Raw genomic sequence first — 17,509 nt, 5'->3', positions numbered from 1 at the left:
AGGAGATTTACTTCATATATACGTATATATATAAAATTCCTAAATATATATATCTATAGTCTTCATAAATATATATTATACATATATTTTAAGATTACTTATTTGAGAGAGAGAGAGCACGTGTGTGCCCAAGTGGGGGGAGTGGGAGAGGGAGAAAGAGAAGCTTAAGCAGCCTCCATCTTAAGCCAGCTCCATCTCACAACTCTGAGATCATGACCTGAGCCAAAATCAAGATTGGAAACTTAACTGACCAAGCTACCCAGGCATCCCTACTTATTGACCAAGACAATGTGCCAACTGACACCAAGGAGATAAAGGAAATATGGTTTTAAGGTGTTAGTGACTATTATACCCTTGACTGTAACTTTATACTTTAAACCAGATGTAAAGTTAACTATAGGCACAATCCCTGGCCATAGTGCATCAATCTGGCTACAAGTGTACATAATCCCACCTTGTTTCATTTAAGTATCTCCCCCTGTATCTTTCAAAAGATCCAGTGTTAAAAATGAAGAATACACTAAAGTGTTTTAATGAACCTTAGTATTATCCTCTCTGAGCATTTCAAGGAGAAAAAAAATCTTGAAAAGATCATTTTCTATTCAGCCCTTTAGTAACAATTTGGTTAGGTATATGCCATGTGTTTTTCACAATCACTGTATTACAGAGCTATTAATACTAGATCAGAACTGCCAATCCTGTCTTTAGGGAAGGAGATTATAAAAGACATACAAGATGGACCAAGATAAAAAATGAGCAGACTTGATTTCTGCTACATATACTTATCAAACACAAAATTCCGTGCCTGTCTATAATGACCTCAAAGATTAGTGCAAAGACAGGAGATAAATGAAGAGAGAAAGCAAGGAACAGAAAATATGATACACTGCTGGATTAAGGCAAAACATACACCACAAGCATTATATATAACTGTGACTTTTCATCTGTCATGTTTTGGGGAAAAATTCCATTTTCTCTTCTTCTATTACATCATCTCTTCTTCCATGAATTGAGGTAAATAATGCTCCATGCTTAGCATCTCGAAATCCTATGCTTCTAGAAATTGCCAAGTTTCCTGTTTTGTAGTTATATATTTACCCTACTTGGTAACCTCTGCATTTTCCACCATTTAATGATAAAATATGAGTAGTAAGGACAATGATAATGAATGTAAATAATGGTAACACCAGTGTTGTCCAGAATACAAAGTGGAAACAAAGATAACAAAAACACAGGTCTTCTCTCTAGTAAAGGGGAGAAAAGACAAATGTCCAATACAAGGTAGAAAAGTGGCAAGTAAAATGACTGGTAAGATTCCGTACGGAAGGGGGGGGGGGGGGGGGGGGGGTGTGTGTGTGTGTGTGTGTGTGTGTGTGTGTGTTTGATGACCTGTAGTTTAGAAAATCTTCATGGAACTGGTCTCCTTGAAAGCAGGCAGATTTGGACAAATGTAAAGAAAAAAGCAGGTGCATTCCCAGAAGAGTGAAGCAACAAAACAAAACAAAACCACCCCAAGAAAGTAGGGTAAGCATGTATGCATGTGTATGTATACAAACATTCAACCACTGGAGTTCAGTATGGATAGAAGGCTGTGGGATATAAGTCTGGGTATGAAGGGTTTTGACTGGCAGAGCAAAGAAGCTCACACTTTGTTTATTAAGCAATGGTGAGTCAAAGGTTTCAGGGGACATTAAAATATAGAACTATATTCAGAAACATTAAGACTATATATGTAAAATTAAAAATTTAAGACAAGTAAGGCAACCCAAATCACTTTTCCTCCTGAAGTATGAAAAGTCAATTACATGCAAAACAGTGTGATCAAGTGTGGCTTTGTATAGACTTCATGATCATATTCCAACTTACAGTCCCCTCAGATACGTTCTATGCACCATTCTTCATTCTCCAAATGACAAGCATTTTGCATTTTTCAGGATTTTTTTTCTATTTAGTTTCACTTTACAAAGCATTTAAAAATTGTTTTAAAAAGTTTTTTAGTTATATTAGAAAAGCAGCTTTACGTAAACCAAACTCCTCTTTGCTTTAATGAGTCCATACTAGACTTGATAAAGACAGCACACTTTTGTATTTTAAGGTAACAACACAGAAATCTGATTGGCATTTTCAGTCACTGGGAAGAGATCAACATTTGTGCTTTTCATACACAATATCAATGTCAGAACTGGCCTGAATCATTAGCTGGATATGAATACTTTCTTTCATTCCTACGACTATGCCTAGGTCTTGTGACTAGAACAAACAAACTTCTATTACATAATTGGGTTCAATATTTATAACCAATGAAAATGCAGTCAATTGCTTAAAACACAAAATGAAAAAAAAAAACCATTAAAAATTAAGTCACAAATTTATTACAAAATTTAAGTATTCTACATAAAATGTATATTGGTCTAAAATACAGTGAACTCTCAATTATTCTGTTTATGTTTACACTAAACTGTAAAAACACTAGAATCAAAATCTTTAATTTTCACTTTGAGTTACTATAATCTTCTCTGTAAAAGCCCATAAATGTTACAAAAATTTCATTTCGCTTTCGGAACCTTATAGAGGTAATAGCAAAAAGGAGAAGGAATGATATTCTCTAAATTCTAGACAAGTAGTATCATCATAGTTGCTATGTTCCAAAAGGTCACAAACTTTCAAGCATCCATTAAGAATTTAATTCTATTATTCAACGGGAGTTTAGCACAGCATGACTATGTGGGCCTTATCTAACTAATAACACTACTGATACCAACACTTTTTTAAAAGGGAAGTTACAATATAAAGCAATTATGAAGACACCTCAAATTAGAAAACTGAACTCATTTCACTGAGTACAGAACTCATTTAAAATACTTAAGGGGTGGCCTGGCTGGCTCAGTCAGTGAAACATGCAACTCTTGATCTCAGGGTTTTGAGTTCAAGCCCGACACTGGGTGTGGAGATTACTTAAAAGAAAATCTTTTAAAAAAATAATAAAGTACTCAAAATAAGAATGAAATACTTAGGTATAACAAAACACGTTGAGTACTTGTATTCTGAAAACTACACAATGCTGATGAAAGAAACCAAAGATCTAAATAAATGGAGAGACATACTGTGTTCATGGACTGGAACACTCAATATAGTGAACATGCCAATCCTCCCCAAATTGATACACAAGTTCAATACGTTCCTATCAAAATCCTAGCAAGACTTTTTGTAGATAAACATTCTTCTAAAATTTATATGAAAAGGCAAAAGGAACTAAACTGAAACAATTCTGAAAAACAATAAAGTGGGAGGAATCAATCTCCTTGACTTCAAGACTTACCATGTAACTACTCTAAACAAGAATGTATGGTACTGGTGGATTGATAGATGGAAACACCAAAGAACAGATCAGAGAATCCAGAAATAGAGCCAACAAAAATGAGCATGTGTGAGATGCTTCCCTGCTTTCTGAAGCCATACACTACTATATGCTATATATTATACATGATCATAAAAGCGTTACCCTCGGGAGCCCTTTTGCTCTTGAACAGCTTCAGATTTTACCCTTTCAATATTTATCTGTTTGCCCAATTATTTATCTACAGACTTTTCAAACAGCTATCTGGGTAAAAAGTAACAATGGTCCTACAATGTTCCTCCCTTCTAAGTGAGTGCTCAGGTTTGATAGCAGTCTGACCTCTATATATACAATGTCAGCATAACATAAATATGAGGCTCACCTGGAAATTGTTCATTAGGCCATAGTAACAAGGATTGCTTTCACAAGATGAAAAGTCAAAGTTTAATTTGCAGGCTGCAGAAGTACAGTTTGTTAGCTCTGTTACAATAGTGTCATTAACATTCCCAGTGGCATCTCGAACAACACAAGAACCTGAAGGGCAAGGGACAATAAGAACAAGTAATATAACTGAAATTTATATTCATTTCAAAATTACACATATCCATAAAGGAATTTATGGTACTGACTGAATATATACTAGTTAACAGTATTTACATTTTCAGCATTTACATACAGCATTTATAGTTTAAACAGATTTACCTCAAAGAGAATTGGAAAAGCATCGTGGTCCCCAATATTTAAGTAGTGAAACAAAATCTTACAAAGATGAATATTTCACACATGCACACTTAAAAACCCCATACATATAGTTGTGGAAAATGGTAATGAGCAAAACTATTTGGTTAAGCAATTATGAAAACACTCTGTTGGAAGAGTTCCAAATGGTAGAAATGTCTTCCTGTACTCCCAAGTGTTTTTTATGTGAAACATGCCAAAGATGAGACTTCAGGTAATATCAATCTTCTGTGGGAAGGGAAACAATTTGAACATTAATGAATTATAATTCTATTTAAACCTTTGGCTCAAGTAAGTCTATCCAGATAATAAGACAGTGCGTGATACCTGAGATTTGCTTAAAAATAACCCCTGGGGCAGAAGGAATGGGCACAGGTGAAACAAGATTAACCATATACTGTTACTTCTTGGTAACTTTGTTGAAAGTAGGTGATGGTTCATTAGAAAACGCATTCTACTTTTGTGCAAAACCGAAAACTTCCATACTATGACATTTAAAAACTTTTCTTGGAAAAAAGCACTTCATTATTTGGAACAACATATGAGGTGTAACTATTAGTAATTACCATTCCTTAGACTTTTGAAGCACTTTAACACTCCTGTCTCATCATATAGGAGGTAAAAATTATAAACACTGCAGCCAAAAGTGAACAACACACAGAAGATTAAGTTTGAAAGGGAGAATATTTTAATCAAGTTCTTCCTAAATTTCTTCATCTAACTCTCGGAGCAGTGTTTGCAAAACCATGTTTCCTTAAAGGTACTTGTGAAACCATGTGGGGTGAGGAGAGAAAAGAGCCCTGTCTACCTTACAGCAGCTACGCTTTTATGTTTCATACTCTGATGTTCTACATCGCAGGTGACTGGGGGGAAAAAGTTTCCCTTACTCTGAACCAGTTACACATCCACTCTTGTAGACACTGGCCCCACTCCTGAGTGTCAGGGAGGAAGGGCTACTCCTACTGCCCCAAGGGCTAGTATGGACAGAATAAAATAAGTATGACGGCTCACATCAGAGAGACAGATACAAACAGAAAACATTTATTTGGTGTAACTAATTATTTTCCAATTTGAAACATAATCAGTTATATCATTCTTTAAATTAAAACTAAATTTTCTTGAGCCAGGAACTTTTAGGGGATCACAAAAATATTTTGGCTAAGCTTTTATTTATATATATATATATATATATACATATATATATATAAAATTGTTGTTTCTAAATGAATTTCAGAAATCTAGATATGAACTGTAAGAATAAACAGGGGCGCCTGGGTGGCTCAGTCAGCTAGGTGTCTGCCTTCGGCTCCAGTCATGATCTCAGGGTCCTGGGATCCAGTCCCGCGTTGGGCTCCCAGCTCAGTGGAGAGTCAGCTCCTCCCTCTGCCTGCCCCTCCCCCCACTTGTGCTCTCTCACCTTCTCTAAAATAAATGTTTTAAAAAAATTTTAACTATCGTCAGTGCAGTCAATTATATATAAATCAATACTTACTTTTTTCTTGGGAACATTTCAACTAAAGAAACTAAGAGTCTTTAAAGAATTCACTAAAAAACAAAATAAAATCTCTCTTTGCCAGGAAACAATTCTTTAAATCAAGTGTCACTTATCCTTGGTAGGATAATCTCTAAGCTTTCATTCCTTCATGTGTACAACAGTGATTTAGAGACTGGTTGACCACTTAAGTCCTTTCCAGTTTATTTAAAATGCTATGATTTCATGAATGTAATAAAAGGTTGAAAACCAGGTTCATTCAATTTAATAAGACTTCAGTAACTTTTCATTCAATAAAGAATGTCCTATCTACCAAAATCAGTTTTGGTAAAAAATGCCAAGCATTGCTTAAATGTCTTCAAACAATCTTCATATGTAGTAAGATTAACATGCAAATATAAAATAACCACCATAAAAAAAATTAAAAATTTTATAACGATCACAGAGTAAAATGCATTTACTTCTACTATGTGAATTATATTTTCTATAAAATATAGCTAAGTCAAATTTAAGAGTTTGCAAAGAAGACTTTACACAATTTTTAATTTACTTTAATTCATAAAGATCCTAGAGAAAAAAACAATAGGGCATCTGGGCATTTAGGTAGTATCTGTAAAATCACTACTAGTTTACCTAAAACTCTTTCTGAATTAAAATACTCAACTCTTAATCTTTTTATTGAAGTATTTCTGAAATTAAAAGTTAGAAATATAATACCATGGAAATAAATATTTAAAGTATGTACATCATGAAATTTCTGAAAGAAATATAAGGCTATTTACCTACAGATACTGCAATTCCTATGTAAACAACCGTAGTAATTAAAATGGCTAAGAGTGTTCCTTTGGGTATGGCTGACTGAGGATCCTAGAAGACAGGGAAAAAATTTTAAGTCTACCTTTAAAAATAAATATATGTATACCATTTTTACACAAAATCAATACAGTACTTTGTAATACTTACTGCAAGATCACCTGAGATATTTGCTCCAGCAAGAATACCAGTTGCAGCAGGAAAAAAGATGGCAAATACAGAAAAGAAAGTCTCTTCCTCTCGAAAATCCGGTCCAAAGTTCTCATTAAATATTTCAGCTGTGGAGAACAAAATATCTTTGGCAATTAATGGACAGCAGATTAGACCATTATAATTTAGGTCAAGTGTAAGTGTTATGTATGTATGTATGTAGCTTTTCTTCAGTTCAATTAACTGGTAAATTCTTGACTATTTCCTAGTAGAAGCGTGGCATTGCCTGTTTTCTTGTATGAGGAAACAGTTTATAATCACAATGATGATTTGACCTGGGTCATGCCTACTATTTTGTATACCTTACTAATTATGTTTCAAGCACTGCTAACTTGATTGTTATCACTAGTACAAACGTCAATCAAAGCGTGGATAAACTTCTCAATGTCTGGGGTCAGTCAAGGAAATAAGAAAGGAGGTAGGAAAATAAAAGAACATCATACTAATCTGGACCCATTTTTTTTTTTCTTACATCCAACTTATATACTATCTGTACAGTTCTCTATTTCCTTGTGGTGACCTGTGTAATTTTTGATGCTGAATTATTCATCAGGCTTCCATATAATTTTAGCTAAGGCAAACTAGGTAAAGTCCCTTTCCATTTTAACAATAATGAAAGCTTCAGCTAGTCCTACGGTTTCCATCTATTCTGATGGGCCCTGACACTGAAACAACTAGTTAACTATCATCCATCCATCCATCCATCATCTGAATAACTACCATGCACCAGGTTTTCCTACTGGAGCCATTAAGTATCTCACTACCTTAGTAAAATGAATGAGAAGGCAGCAAAGCAGTATCAACCACCAAAAAAGAAAAGTCACATTCTGAAGTATATTTAGATTTATTTACTTCAGACTGAGATAAACCCAGATACACTACTTATACAATATTTGTTACTATACGAGATAACAATGCAATACTTTTATTAGGTGCCAAGGATCTGGAAAAAAAAAAAAAAAGGAAATGAAAAATGTGGTTTAGCAGATATTTGTAGCTATTTTTAAATCAACTAAAGTCACAAACAGAAAATATATAATAACTAGGTAAATTTTTAGAAATAATCATCTCCTATAATTTTTAACACTTCTTTTAGAAATAAGGTTGCAAAAAGAAATGTTCAGAAAAATTTATAACATAAAAAAAATTTAAGTAAAAAATCACTCCTAAGGACAAGAAATGTCACAAATATAATTTATGAAAGCTTAAAATGTAAAAAAATATCTACCTAAGTGATGCTTTTATTTTTTTATTTATTTATTTTTTTTAAGATTTTATTTATTTATCAGAGAGCGAGAGACAGAGGCAGGCAGAGGGAGAAGCAGGCCTCCCGCTCAGCAAGGAGCCCGATGCGGGACTCGATCCCAGGACCCCGGGATCATGACCTGAGCCGAAGGCAGACGCCCAACCGACTGAGCCACCCAGGCGTCCCCTAAGTGATGCTTTTAATTTTCACTTCTGGCATGCCTAGTAAACACCTCTTCCCCCAATCTAGAAAATCAGGAATTTAAAGCCCAGTTTAGACGTAGGCACGAGCACTAGTAATAGGAACAGATATCACACTATCAACCCAGGACCAGCAGGCACAAATAATGGGTGAGTGTCACTGGTTAAGGTATAAACCTTGAAACAATTCCTGTCAGAAAACTACCCACGCAACTAAGTCAGTGTCTAAGAGAAGCCAAACCAGTGCTACTCACAAATGATCAAGGACTGTATGTTGTTACTGTGATCAAAAAGATTAGTAAGCTTACACCGGAATGTAAACCACTAGGTCTCTAGGATCCACAGTTTGGGTCAGCTGATTTTTTTTTTCCCCAGTAAGACTCTGTGAAGGAAGAAGGGCACTGATGTACATTCTGCATCTTTTCACAGATCTGTATGAATAGCTCTGGGCTGAACGACGGGGGAGGACTGCAGCTAGGCCTCTCCTTCTAGGGTTTCGAAACAGGGAGTTTCTTGAGGAGTTTTTATCAACTGAAGACACATCTATTACCCTAAGTGGTAAGCCTCTCTGACGCTAATCCAAGTGTTCTCTCCTGCTCCATTTCGCCCTGTGCAGATGCAGGTGCAGAGTGGCTCCATTTCGTGGGGAGCGGGGGATGGCAATGGGGTGGGAAATACAGATAGAGACTTAAGGAAATAACAAATGGTAAGTAAATTTCACCAGCAGGGACAATTAGAAGCAGAATGAAAAGGGTCACAAAGATGAAAACTGTGGAAAATCCTCACAAGGTATAATGAAAAGGGTAGAAAAACTGAAGTTGCCATTATACAACGAGTATTTTCTTCATAGGTGTAGGTACGTTTCGACTGTTGTGTTGAAATACAACTTAAAGAATGAAAAAGCCATGTGAGCATAAAAGTCACCATTTCAGTTACAAATTCCCAAAATGACAGAGAACAAAGGCAACTTTCCTCAGGAGCACTGATTTTTCTACATTCTATCATCTTTTGATGCTAAGAATGAAAAACAGAAGACGTAAATAAAAGTGGTACTTTACTCTGATCGTAACATACATAATGGAGACAACACTAAATTGGATTGTCAATTAGTGTGAGTCACTCCACCAAAATCAATTATATTACAAATTATCTACAGTGTACTAACTTTGTTTACTAATAGAATGCTGTAACATGCACCTTTAAAAAGAGAGTCTATCTTTTTTACTTACACTTATAACCAAAGAAACCTTTGGGCTTCTTGCTGTCCAATGGGATAAATGTTCCTATGACGAAATCAGCAATAGCAAGTAGTAGAATCACCAAAAGAACAATCTGAGCCTGGAATTTTAAACATGAAAAATCAAAATCAAATCTCTCATGTCTCTACACTGATTTAGTTTCACTATCGTATAACTTCTGTGACTGAAGAGATTTGTCTTGTTTTCCCAGTGCCTCAAAAAGCTTTTTGAGGAGCTCAATAAACTTATACTACATAAGCAATCTTTAAAGAACTATCCTAAAATGTTCAATATACTAGGGAAAAAATGGATCGCTTAAGTAGGATCATGCCAAATATTTCTGAAATGAATTAAAGATGTGCATGTCATCCCACAAATCCTAAAGCCCTATACATTCCACAACACTGCAGGCTTTTCATCCTTTATCATTATTTACTGCCCCCTCCAATGGAAGTACAATCTTGACACAGGGAACGTATTGGCTACAAACACAAGTTTTACACCAAGTCCAAACACAATGTTGAATGTCTGACAACCACAGGAAAAGAAGAAGAAGAAGTGTACTAGCACAGAAAGAAGAAGACAATATGCAGGAGGAGGACTGAATTAGTAATGGGACTGGAAGGAACAATCTATGAGAATTGCCATTTCTCCTCCTGCACGCTTGTTTTGTTTTAGTGAGATATAATGGACATGTAACAATCTATCAGTTTCTGGTGTACCACATAACAATTCAATATTCATACACATGTAACTGTAAAGTGATCACCACAGTAAGTCTAGTTAATATCCGTGACCATACATAGTTTAAAATTTTTTTCTTGTGATGAGAACTTTTAAGATCTACTTTTAAAAAAGCAACTTTCAAATATGCAATACAGTATTAACTATAGTCACCATGCTGTGCATTACATCCCTGTGACATTTATTTGATAACTGCAATTTTATACATTTGACTCCCTTCACTATTTTGCCCCCTTCCCCCGCCTCTCCTTCTCCACTCTTCACCTCCCAGTAAAGTTAGGCAGATATTCATGAAAACCTGTGTCCTCCCTGGAAATAAAAACTGCTTAAATGCTAATCCGGTCCCAGGTAGGATGAAATTCTATTCTTTTCAGTTAAGTCAAATGGTTAAAAGTATAAGTAAATGATTTAATTATATACTAATGACTTAAAAAACAACTTTGGGAAAATTATTCTTTCCTACTTGCCTAATTTTTGATCTGATAAATATTATCATGGCTCACATACAGCAGAAATATAGGATTTTACACGATTTATAAAAGGAAACATGACGACACCTAGAGGGGACTTGGAGATACTCAGCAGGATCTTTGTGGATGATTTAGTCAGGAAAGCAGAGCTGTACTGAGGAATATTCTCTCAAAGGTGGAGAAATAATGCCAGGTGCTCTGCCTACAAGTTAACATGTGATTTCAGCAACCTTTCCCAGAAACAGTGGTCCTGGCTTTGGTAGCCATGGTTTCTGAGACTTCAACAGCAAGGAGCAAGACGAGCTTCTCTAATCTCTTATGGGCACTAACTTGAAGTTTATTGCCCCTGTATTTATTTTTGAAATTGAACTGTTAAATAAATTACAAAGCCAAAAGTTTAATCTGGGCTGCCTAACATACTGACCTGAGTGATTCTAAATAACCTGAATCAAGATTAAGGGAGGGGAGGGGAAAGGAAGAGGTGGGGAGGGGGCAGGAATCCAAAGTTAAAAAGTACTGTTTTTTTTTTTAGAGAGAGAGAGAGAGAGAGAGCACAAGCAGGGGGAGCAGCAGAGGGAGAGAGAGAAGCAGGCTCTCCTCTGAGCAGGGAGCCCGATGTGGGGCTCGATCCCAGGACCCTGGGATCATGACCTGAGCTGAAGGCAGATGCTTAACTGACTGAGCCACCAGGAGCCCCGAAAGTACTATGTTTAAGTGGATGCTAGACTGACTGCTATCTATAAACATTCCTTGCCTTGTCAGATAGAAAATAACCTGATACACAAACTTCTCTGAAAATGGCCACTGAAGGATCTTTGAAATCTAAAAATATTACCGCACTTTAGAGTGGTCCCTAAACACACACTCTAAAAGTTCGTATGTTAAATATGTACAGATACTCCAGTGAGTTCATTACTTACTTTTGCTTCCCACTCCATTCCAGCCACTGAGATACCTAAAAGGATCACCACGGTAATGGCTCCAATAATTCGAATATCATTGATTTCATCGATCATAAGTATGGAATGTTCCTAGAAAAAGAGAATTATAAACGTAATGAGCAATTTCAGTTATTCAGATAAGCTCTTTAATTCTTTTGGAAACATTTCAGAGACATCAGAATCTCTTACATGAAGAAGTGGAATAAATGCCTATGTAAGGAATGAAGAGGGAGCCTAAGAAAAAGGAATAAATAACTATGTTACTATTGAGGCACCATTCAAAAAACTCAAGACATCAAAAATAGGGTCAAATTAATGAGGTTATATTTAATACAGACTCAATAAATCAAAAATGAAATTGCTAACAAGCAAATAAATCATAATATGCCTAAGCAGGACTCACAGTTAGTATTTTTTAAAGAAATATATTTTGTATTACTGTGATTAGCGAACTCATGCTTTTAGTGGTCTTTTATGTTCTGTAAGAAAAAGAGATGAATACATGTTCATGCAGTTGTCCAAAAACACACACTGTTCCCACGCTAACAAGCAAAGCTATTTGTGGTTTAATATCAAGGACATTAAAAACATGCTAAATTAAGTAACAAAAGAATAGTAACCATTGAGAGTTACACTGCTTGCTTTCTTACAGCCCTTGCTTTTCCCCATCCCTTAGTCCTATACAGCTAAGGGCAACACCAACATAAGTGCCAGTCCCCCTCAGATCTCACACTTCCTAATGGATGGCATCCGAACACAGAAGAACAGAGTTACAACCAACCTAACAGGAACCACTACAGGTGTCTCTCAAGGTTGCTCTCAGTTAATAATGCTGAATCCTATTTCACTTCTACTGCTTTAACTACACACATCCCAATGACTCTTTTCAAACAAATCCTCTCCTGAACTCCAGAGCAGTATTATCAACTACTTCCCGGCCAGCTCTACTTGGATATACCTCTGGTTCTTCCAATCAGACATCCCAAACTGCACTGTCCTGTGCAGCCATTACCCTCCATTTAAACCTCCAACTCAGAAATCTATTTATCATATATATATATATGATAAATATACATTTATATACACATATTCAGGTATATATATTTGTAAATATATATTTATGTATATTTTTATTTAAGTGTGTGTGTGTATATATCTATATATATACACACCTGAAATCCTCCTTTCTCTTTCTCTAATTTCCCATATCCCAATAATCATCAAGTCCACTCATTTAACATTTTAAAAATCTCTCCAGTTCACCCATACGTCTCCAGCTACATTGGTCCACCATCCCTTCCCCAGGATAGCTACAACTTTCTAAATGATCTCCTTCTCCACCTGTGATCCCACTGTTCCATGCTCTATATACTTCTTCAAGCCCCAATCTGATCATGTCCCAGCCCCTAACTCCAACTGAGATTAAGACCCCAATTTAACAGCAAACAATACCTTTCCTGATTTGACCCTTTTTTCCCTCTCTAGTCTTAAATCTCTATTTTGTGCTATAATCATATAGAAATATTTGCAGAATTTTTTTAAAAAACACACCGAACTCTACCCTTCCCGGCCTTTGTTTCCTTTTCTCCCATATTCCCTTCACGGCACACCCCACCTCTCCTACTTGCCTGCTAACACCCAGACTCCCTTCCCTGGAAAACCCTTACTCACATTCCTTTGTGACCCCGTTTCCTGGGTGGTAGTAAGTTAAGTGATTACCCTTTGTGTTGCCAAGGTCTTCTATAACTACCCACTTCTGACAATGTATCACCATTACTTTGTCTATCTCTTACACTAAACTTCTTGGAGGACACGTTTTGTGTCCATCACTGCTTTCCTAGGATCCAATACGGGGAGTGGCACATAAGCCCTCAATAAAGATTTGGGAAACCAATGTCCAGAAGACGAAATTACCTTAAGCAACTCCACCACAGTTTCTGCAAATCCAACCACATACATAGCAACTGCAACAGCATTGGCAAAAGCGAAGATCAGTCCAATTGCACCACCAAATTCTGGTCCTAGACTTCTGGATATTAAATAATATGCTCCTCCTAAAGGAAAGGAAAAAAAAAAAAACCCCAAAATACTCAAGTTAGGAATTTAAATGTCAATCCTTTTAATTACACAAAAGAATTCAGAAAGCACATGCTTCCAGTAAGCACAACTGTTATATTAATAAACAAGTGGGTGAGCATATTTTCAGGAAGAAACATCCCAAAAGAATTCTTTACAATCCACTTCATTCTTAGCAGTTCTCAAAACCCAGAGAATTCTGCCCGTATCAAATATAAAATCATCCGGCTTTTTAAATCCCTATTCTCTCTTCTAAAGCTTAGACTAAAATAGACAAAAGCCTCCTGCTCATATTCATGGACACCAATATCATCTCTTAATGATTTTCTAAGTAGTGTTTTAATCTTAATGTAACTTTTAAAATCACAGTTGAGATGATTTCAATAACCTATATTGGTACGGTAATTTGTTGGTAACGTGACTAAGACTCAAAAAAATTTCCCAAGAAATTGCAAAGAACAGTAAGCATAAGGTGGTATCCTAAATAGATACAATTTATATTTTAATAAATCCTACCTAAATGCAATAGTCAACAAGGACATTAAATGAACTATCATGAAACAAGTATTTTTCTTTTTTTTTTTTTTTTTTAAAGATTTTATTTATTTATTTGAGAGAGCGAGAATGAGAGAGAGTACATGAGAGGGGGGAGGGTCAGAGGGAGAAGCAGGCTCCCCGCCGAGCAGGGAGCCCGATGCGGGACTCGATCCCGGGACTCCAGGATCATGACCTGAGCCGAAGGCAGTCGCTTAACCGACTGAGCCACCCAGGCGCCCAACAAGTATTTTTCTAACTTAAATATTAATCAGTATTATGATTTTGAGTCAATTCTAATGCTTAGTTGAAATCTCTAAGAATTCTTCTAAAATTCTATTTTATTTCTGGCCTCTACGTCATAATCAAACTTAGTTTTAGTAATAGTGAAGTTACATGAAGTTATATACATTTTTTTAGATACTGATGAACTGTTTAATTCTTTTTTCTTTTCTTAAAGATTTTATTTGTTTATTTGACAGAGAGAGAGACAGCGAGAGCAGGAACACAAGCAGGGGGAGTGGGAGAGGGAGAAGCAGACTCCCCGCTGAGCAGGGAGCCCGATGTGGGGCTCCATCCCAGGACCCCGGGATCATGACCTGAGCCAAAGGCAGAGGCTTAACGACTGAGCCACCCAGGCGCCCTGAACTGTTGAATTCTTAAGACCATAAGATGAGGGACGCCTGAGTGTCTCAGTCACTTAAGCGTCTGCCTTCGGCTCAGGTCATGATCCCAGGGTCCTGCAGTGGAGCCCCACATTGGGCTCCGTGCTCAGCGGGGAGCCTGCTTCTCCTTCTGCCTGCCACTCCCCCTGCTTGTGTTTCTTCTGTCTCTGACAAATAAATAAAATCATAAAAAAAAGACCATATAATGAAATGCCATTTAACAGCTGAGCATTTCTCCTGTTCTCCCAGTATAATAAAGACAAACACAACAAAAAATTCTATAGTTCAATAAAGTACTAAGTATGCAAACTTCATTTTGGAAATATCTGTAACATGTTTTATAGTTAATTCTATCAATTCTCTCAAAATAGTCTACACTTTAAATCCATCCACCCAAAACTTCCTTAAGGTACTTATTTTACCAATTAATAATTTCCACCACCTTGGAAATCCTCAAGAAAAAAATGCAACCTGATCATTTGTAACGATTGGTCTTATGGTTTTTAATCAGATAAAATTGCTTAGGAATTTCCCAGAAATATTTCTGAACACTAAAAAATTCTAATGGACTTATATAAGGACAAATTTTTTTTTATATCAAATAAAGATCTTAGCCTAAGACATTAACTCCATTATAACTAATCACAAGGAAAATCCATGGAATACTGTAATTATCAAGACTACATTTAATGTATATGTTCACAAAATTGATTTAAACTATTTTATTTAATTCCAATACCAACAATGAATTATTTATCCTGACCTCACAGATGAGGTTAAGTGAAATCTGGGATCTAGCCTGAAAGGTTAAGTGAAATCTGGGATCTAGCCTGGCATCTGGCTCTCCGCTCAGTGGGGAGTCTGCTTCTCTGCTTCTCCTCTGACCCTCCCCCTCTGCCCCTGCACTCTCCTGCTCTTTCTCTCTCTCTCTCAAATAAATAAATAAATAAAATCTTAAAAAAAAAATAAAGAAATCTTTCAATGACTCATGTGTTTCAACAACGGACAATATAAACTTGAGAATGAGGGGAGCCTGTGTGGCTCAGTGGATTAAGCATCTGACTTTGGCTCAGGTCATGATCTCAGGGTCCTGGGATCCAGCCAAGTTAGGCTCCCTGCTCAACAGGGAGTCTGCTTCACCCTCTCCCCTGCTCCTCTCCCCCACTTGTGCTTGCTTGTTTGCTCTCTCAAATAAATAAAATCTTAAAAAAACAAAAAAAACAAAAAATTTGAGAATGAGATACATCACCAATAGAACCTATAAAAACAAAGAATTCATTCATGATATACTTTATAGTTTTGATTTCAAGTCTTTTTATTACTAAGAAGAAAAAATATGTATCTTAAGGTACATTTTATATGGCAAAACATAATGGGAAGGGGAAATTCACCTTGGGAATGATGAATATATGTAGGCAAATTCTGACATTTCTGAACTATTTTTAAATCTTCTACAATTTAAAATATCTAAACCTTAAAGCCTCACACCTAGTTTTGTTAATTTTTAAAAGACTTGTATTTTTTCCCAAGAAAATAAAGAGGGCATGGATAATAAAGAATAAGAGTATCTGCTAATCTCGCTACATTTTTACTTCTGATGAAAAGCATTCTCTGCCCTGTTTCTTTCACTTCTATTTCTGCTTCCTAGAGACAACCAGTTTTAAAAGCAGTTTTCCTTTTTTTTTTTTTTTTGGTTTTCATCAAAATCAAAAGATAGTATTAAAGACCTACCATGTGGAGAGACTGGTCTGGTACTTTTACTAATAAGCATAAAGTAGGTATTTATCTTGAATATAAAGTTTCTATTTTGTTAAAAATTACATTTTACTTAATTCTAGCTAAATACTATTATCATTCCCATCTTACATATGAGAAAATGAAGGCTTAGAGAGGTTAAGTAAGTTGACCAAGGTCATACAAGCAGCCAGGGAAGAACTGGGCTTAAACTCAGGTCTGGCTCAAGTCCTTATCATACAATATGCATGACAAAAATCAGTCTTTTTGTTATTATTGAAAATGGCAACCAGGAGGATGAAGAATTATGAGTGATTGAAAGGCATCAATAGACAACAGTAACTACTTTCTTTAAAAAAAAATCTATTTGTCAAACAAACACAGATGTTAATGTTGAAAAAAAATTCTTCATGGGGTTTCGTAATATGGCCATAAACTACCCCAACTTCTGAGTGTAGAGGACAGAAATGAGTCAGATACCAAAGTACTGAGTAATGATACTACATACACTGGGTTCCATTTTTATTACATATTGATTTGGGGATATATGTCCCTATAGCTCTTGCTAAATTTCACATCAATAACCAAAACCCTGACTAGGTTAATCAAGAGCCTAAGATTAAAAATGGATTATTGGCCATAAAATAAGTGTCAGTAACTTTCAAAGATCTGAAATGATACAGTGAATATTACTGACCATGAAATAATTAAATTAAATGTATGGAAGATCCCTAATATCTGTAAATTATGCAACATACTGTAAAGTAACCCACTGGTGGGCGCCTGGGTGGCTCAGTTGGTTAAGCGACTGCCTTCAGCTCAGGTCGTGATCCTGGAGTCCCAGGATCGAGTCCCGCATCGGGCTCCCTGCTCTGCGGGGAGCCTGCTTCTCCCTCTGACCCTCCCCCCTCTCATGTGCTCTCTCATTCTCTCTCTCTCAAATAAATAAATAAAATCTTAAAAAAAAAAAAGAAAAAGGAAAAAAGAAAGTAACCCACTGGTTAAGGAATAAGCCACAGGGAAGTTAAAAAGTATTTTTAATGAATGATAATGAAAATACAACATGTCAAA

General features: G+C 36.0%; 1 protein-coding gene across 2 annotated transcripts in view; it reads right to left on the bottom strand.

Moving 5' to 3' along the window:
• The window catches only part of SLC12A2 (solute carrier family 12 member 2), a 100,980-nt gene that overhangs the window by 39,781 nt on the left and 43,690 nt on the right, over nt 1-17,509 (bottom strand). For both annotated transcript variants that reach the window (XM_021702155.2, XM_044917091.1), the window contains exons 5-10: nt 13,344-13,483; nt 11,409-11,519; nt 9,266-9,374; nt 6,531-6,658; nt 6,350-6,434; nt 3,720-3,871 (exon numbers count right to left, since the gene is read on the bottom strand). In XM_021702155.2, the coding sequence (XP_021557830.1) occupies nt 3,720-3,871; nt 6,350-6,434; nt 6,531-6,658; nt 9,266-9,374; nt 11,409-11,519; nt 13,344-13,483 (725 nt within the window). The remainder of the gene's footprint in view (nt 1-3,719; nt 3,872-6,349; nt 6,435-6,530; nt 6,659-9,265; nt 9,375-11,408; nt 11,520-13,343; nt 13,484-17,509) is intronic.

The sequence above is a fragment of the Neomonachus schauinslandi genome, chromosome 7, assembly GCF_002201575.2.
Source record: "Neomonachus schauinslandi chromosome 7, ASM220157v2, whole genome shotgun sequence".
NCBI lineage: Eukaryota > Metazoa > Chordata > Mammalia > Carnivora > Phocidae > Neomonachus > Neomonachus schauinslandi.
This window is presented reverse-complemented; position numbering and strand designations above follow the sequence as displayed.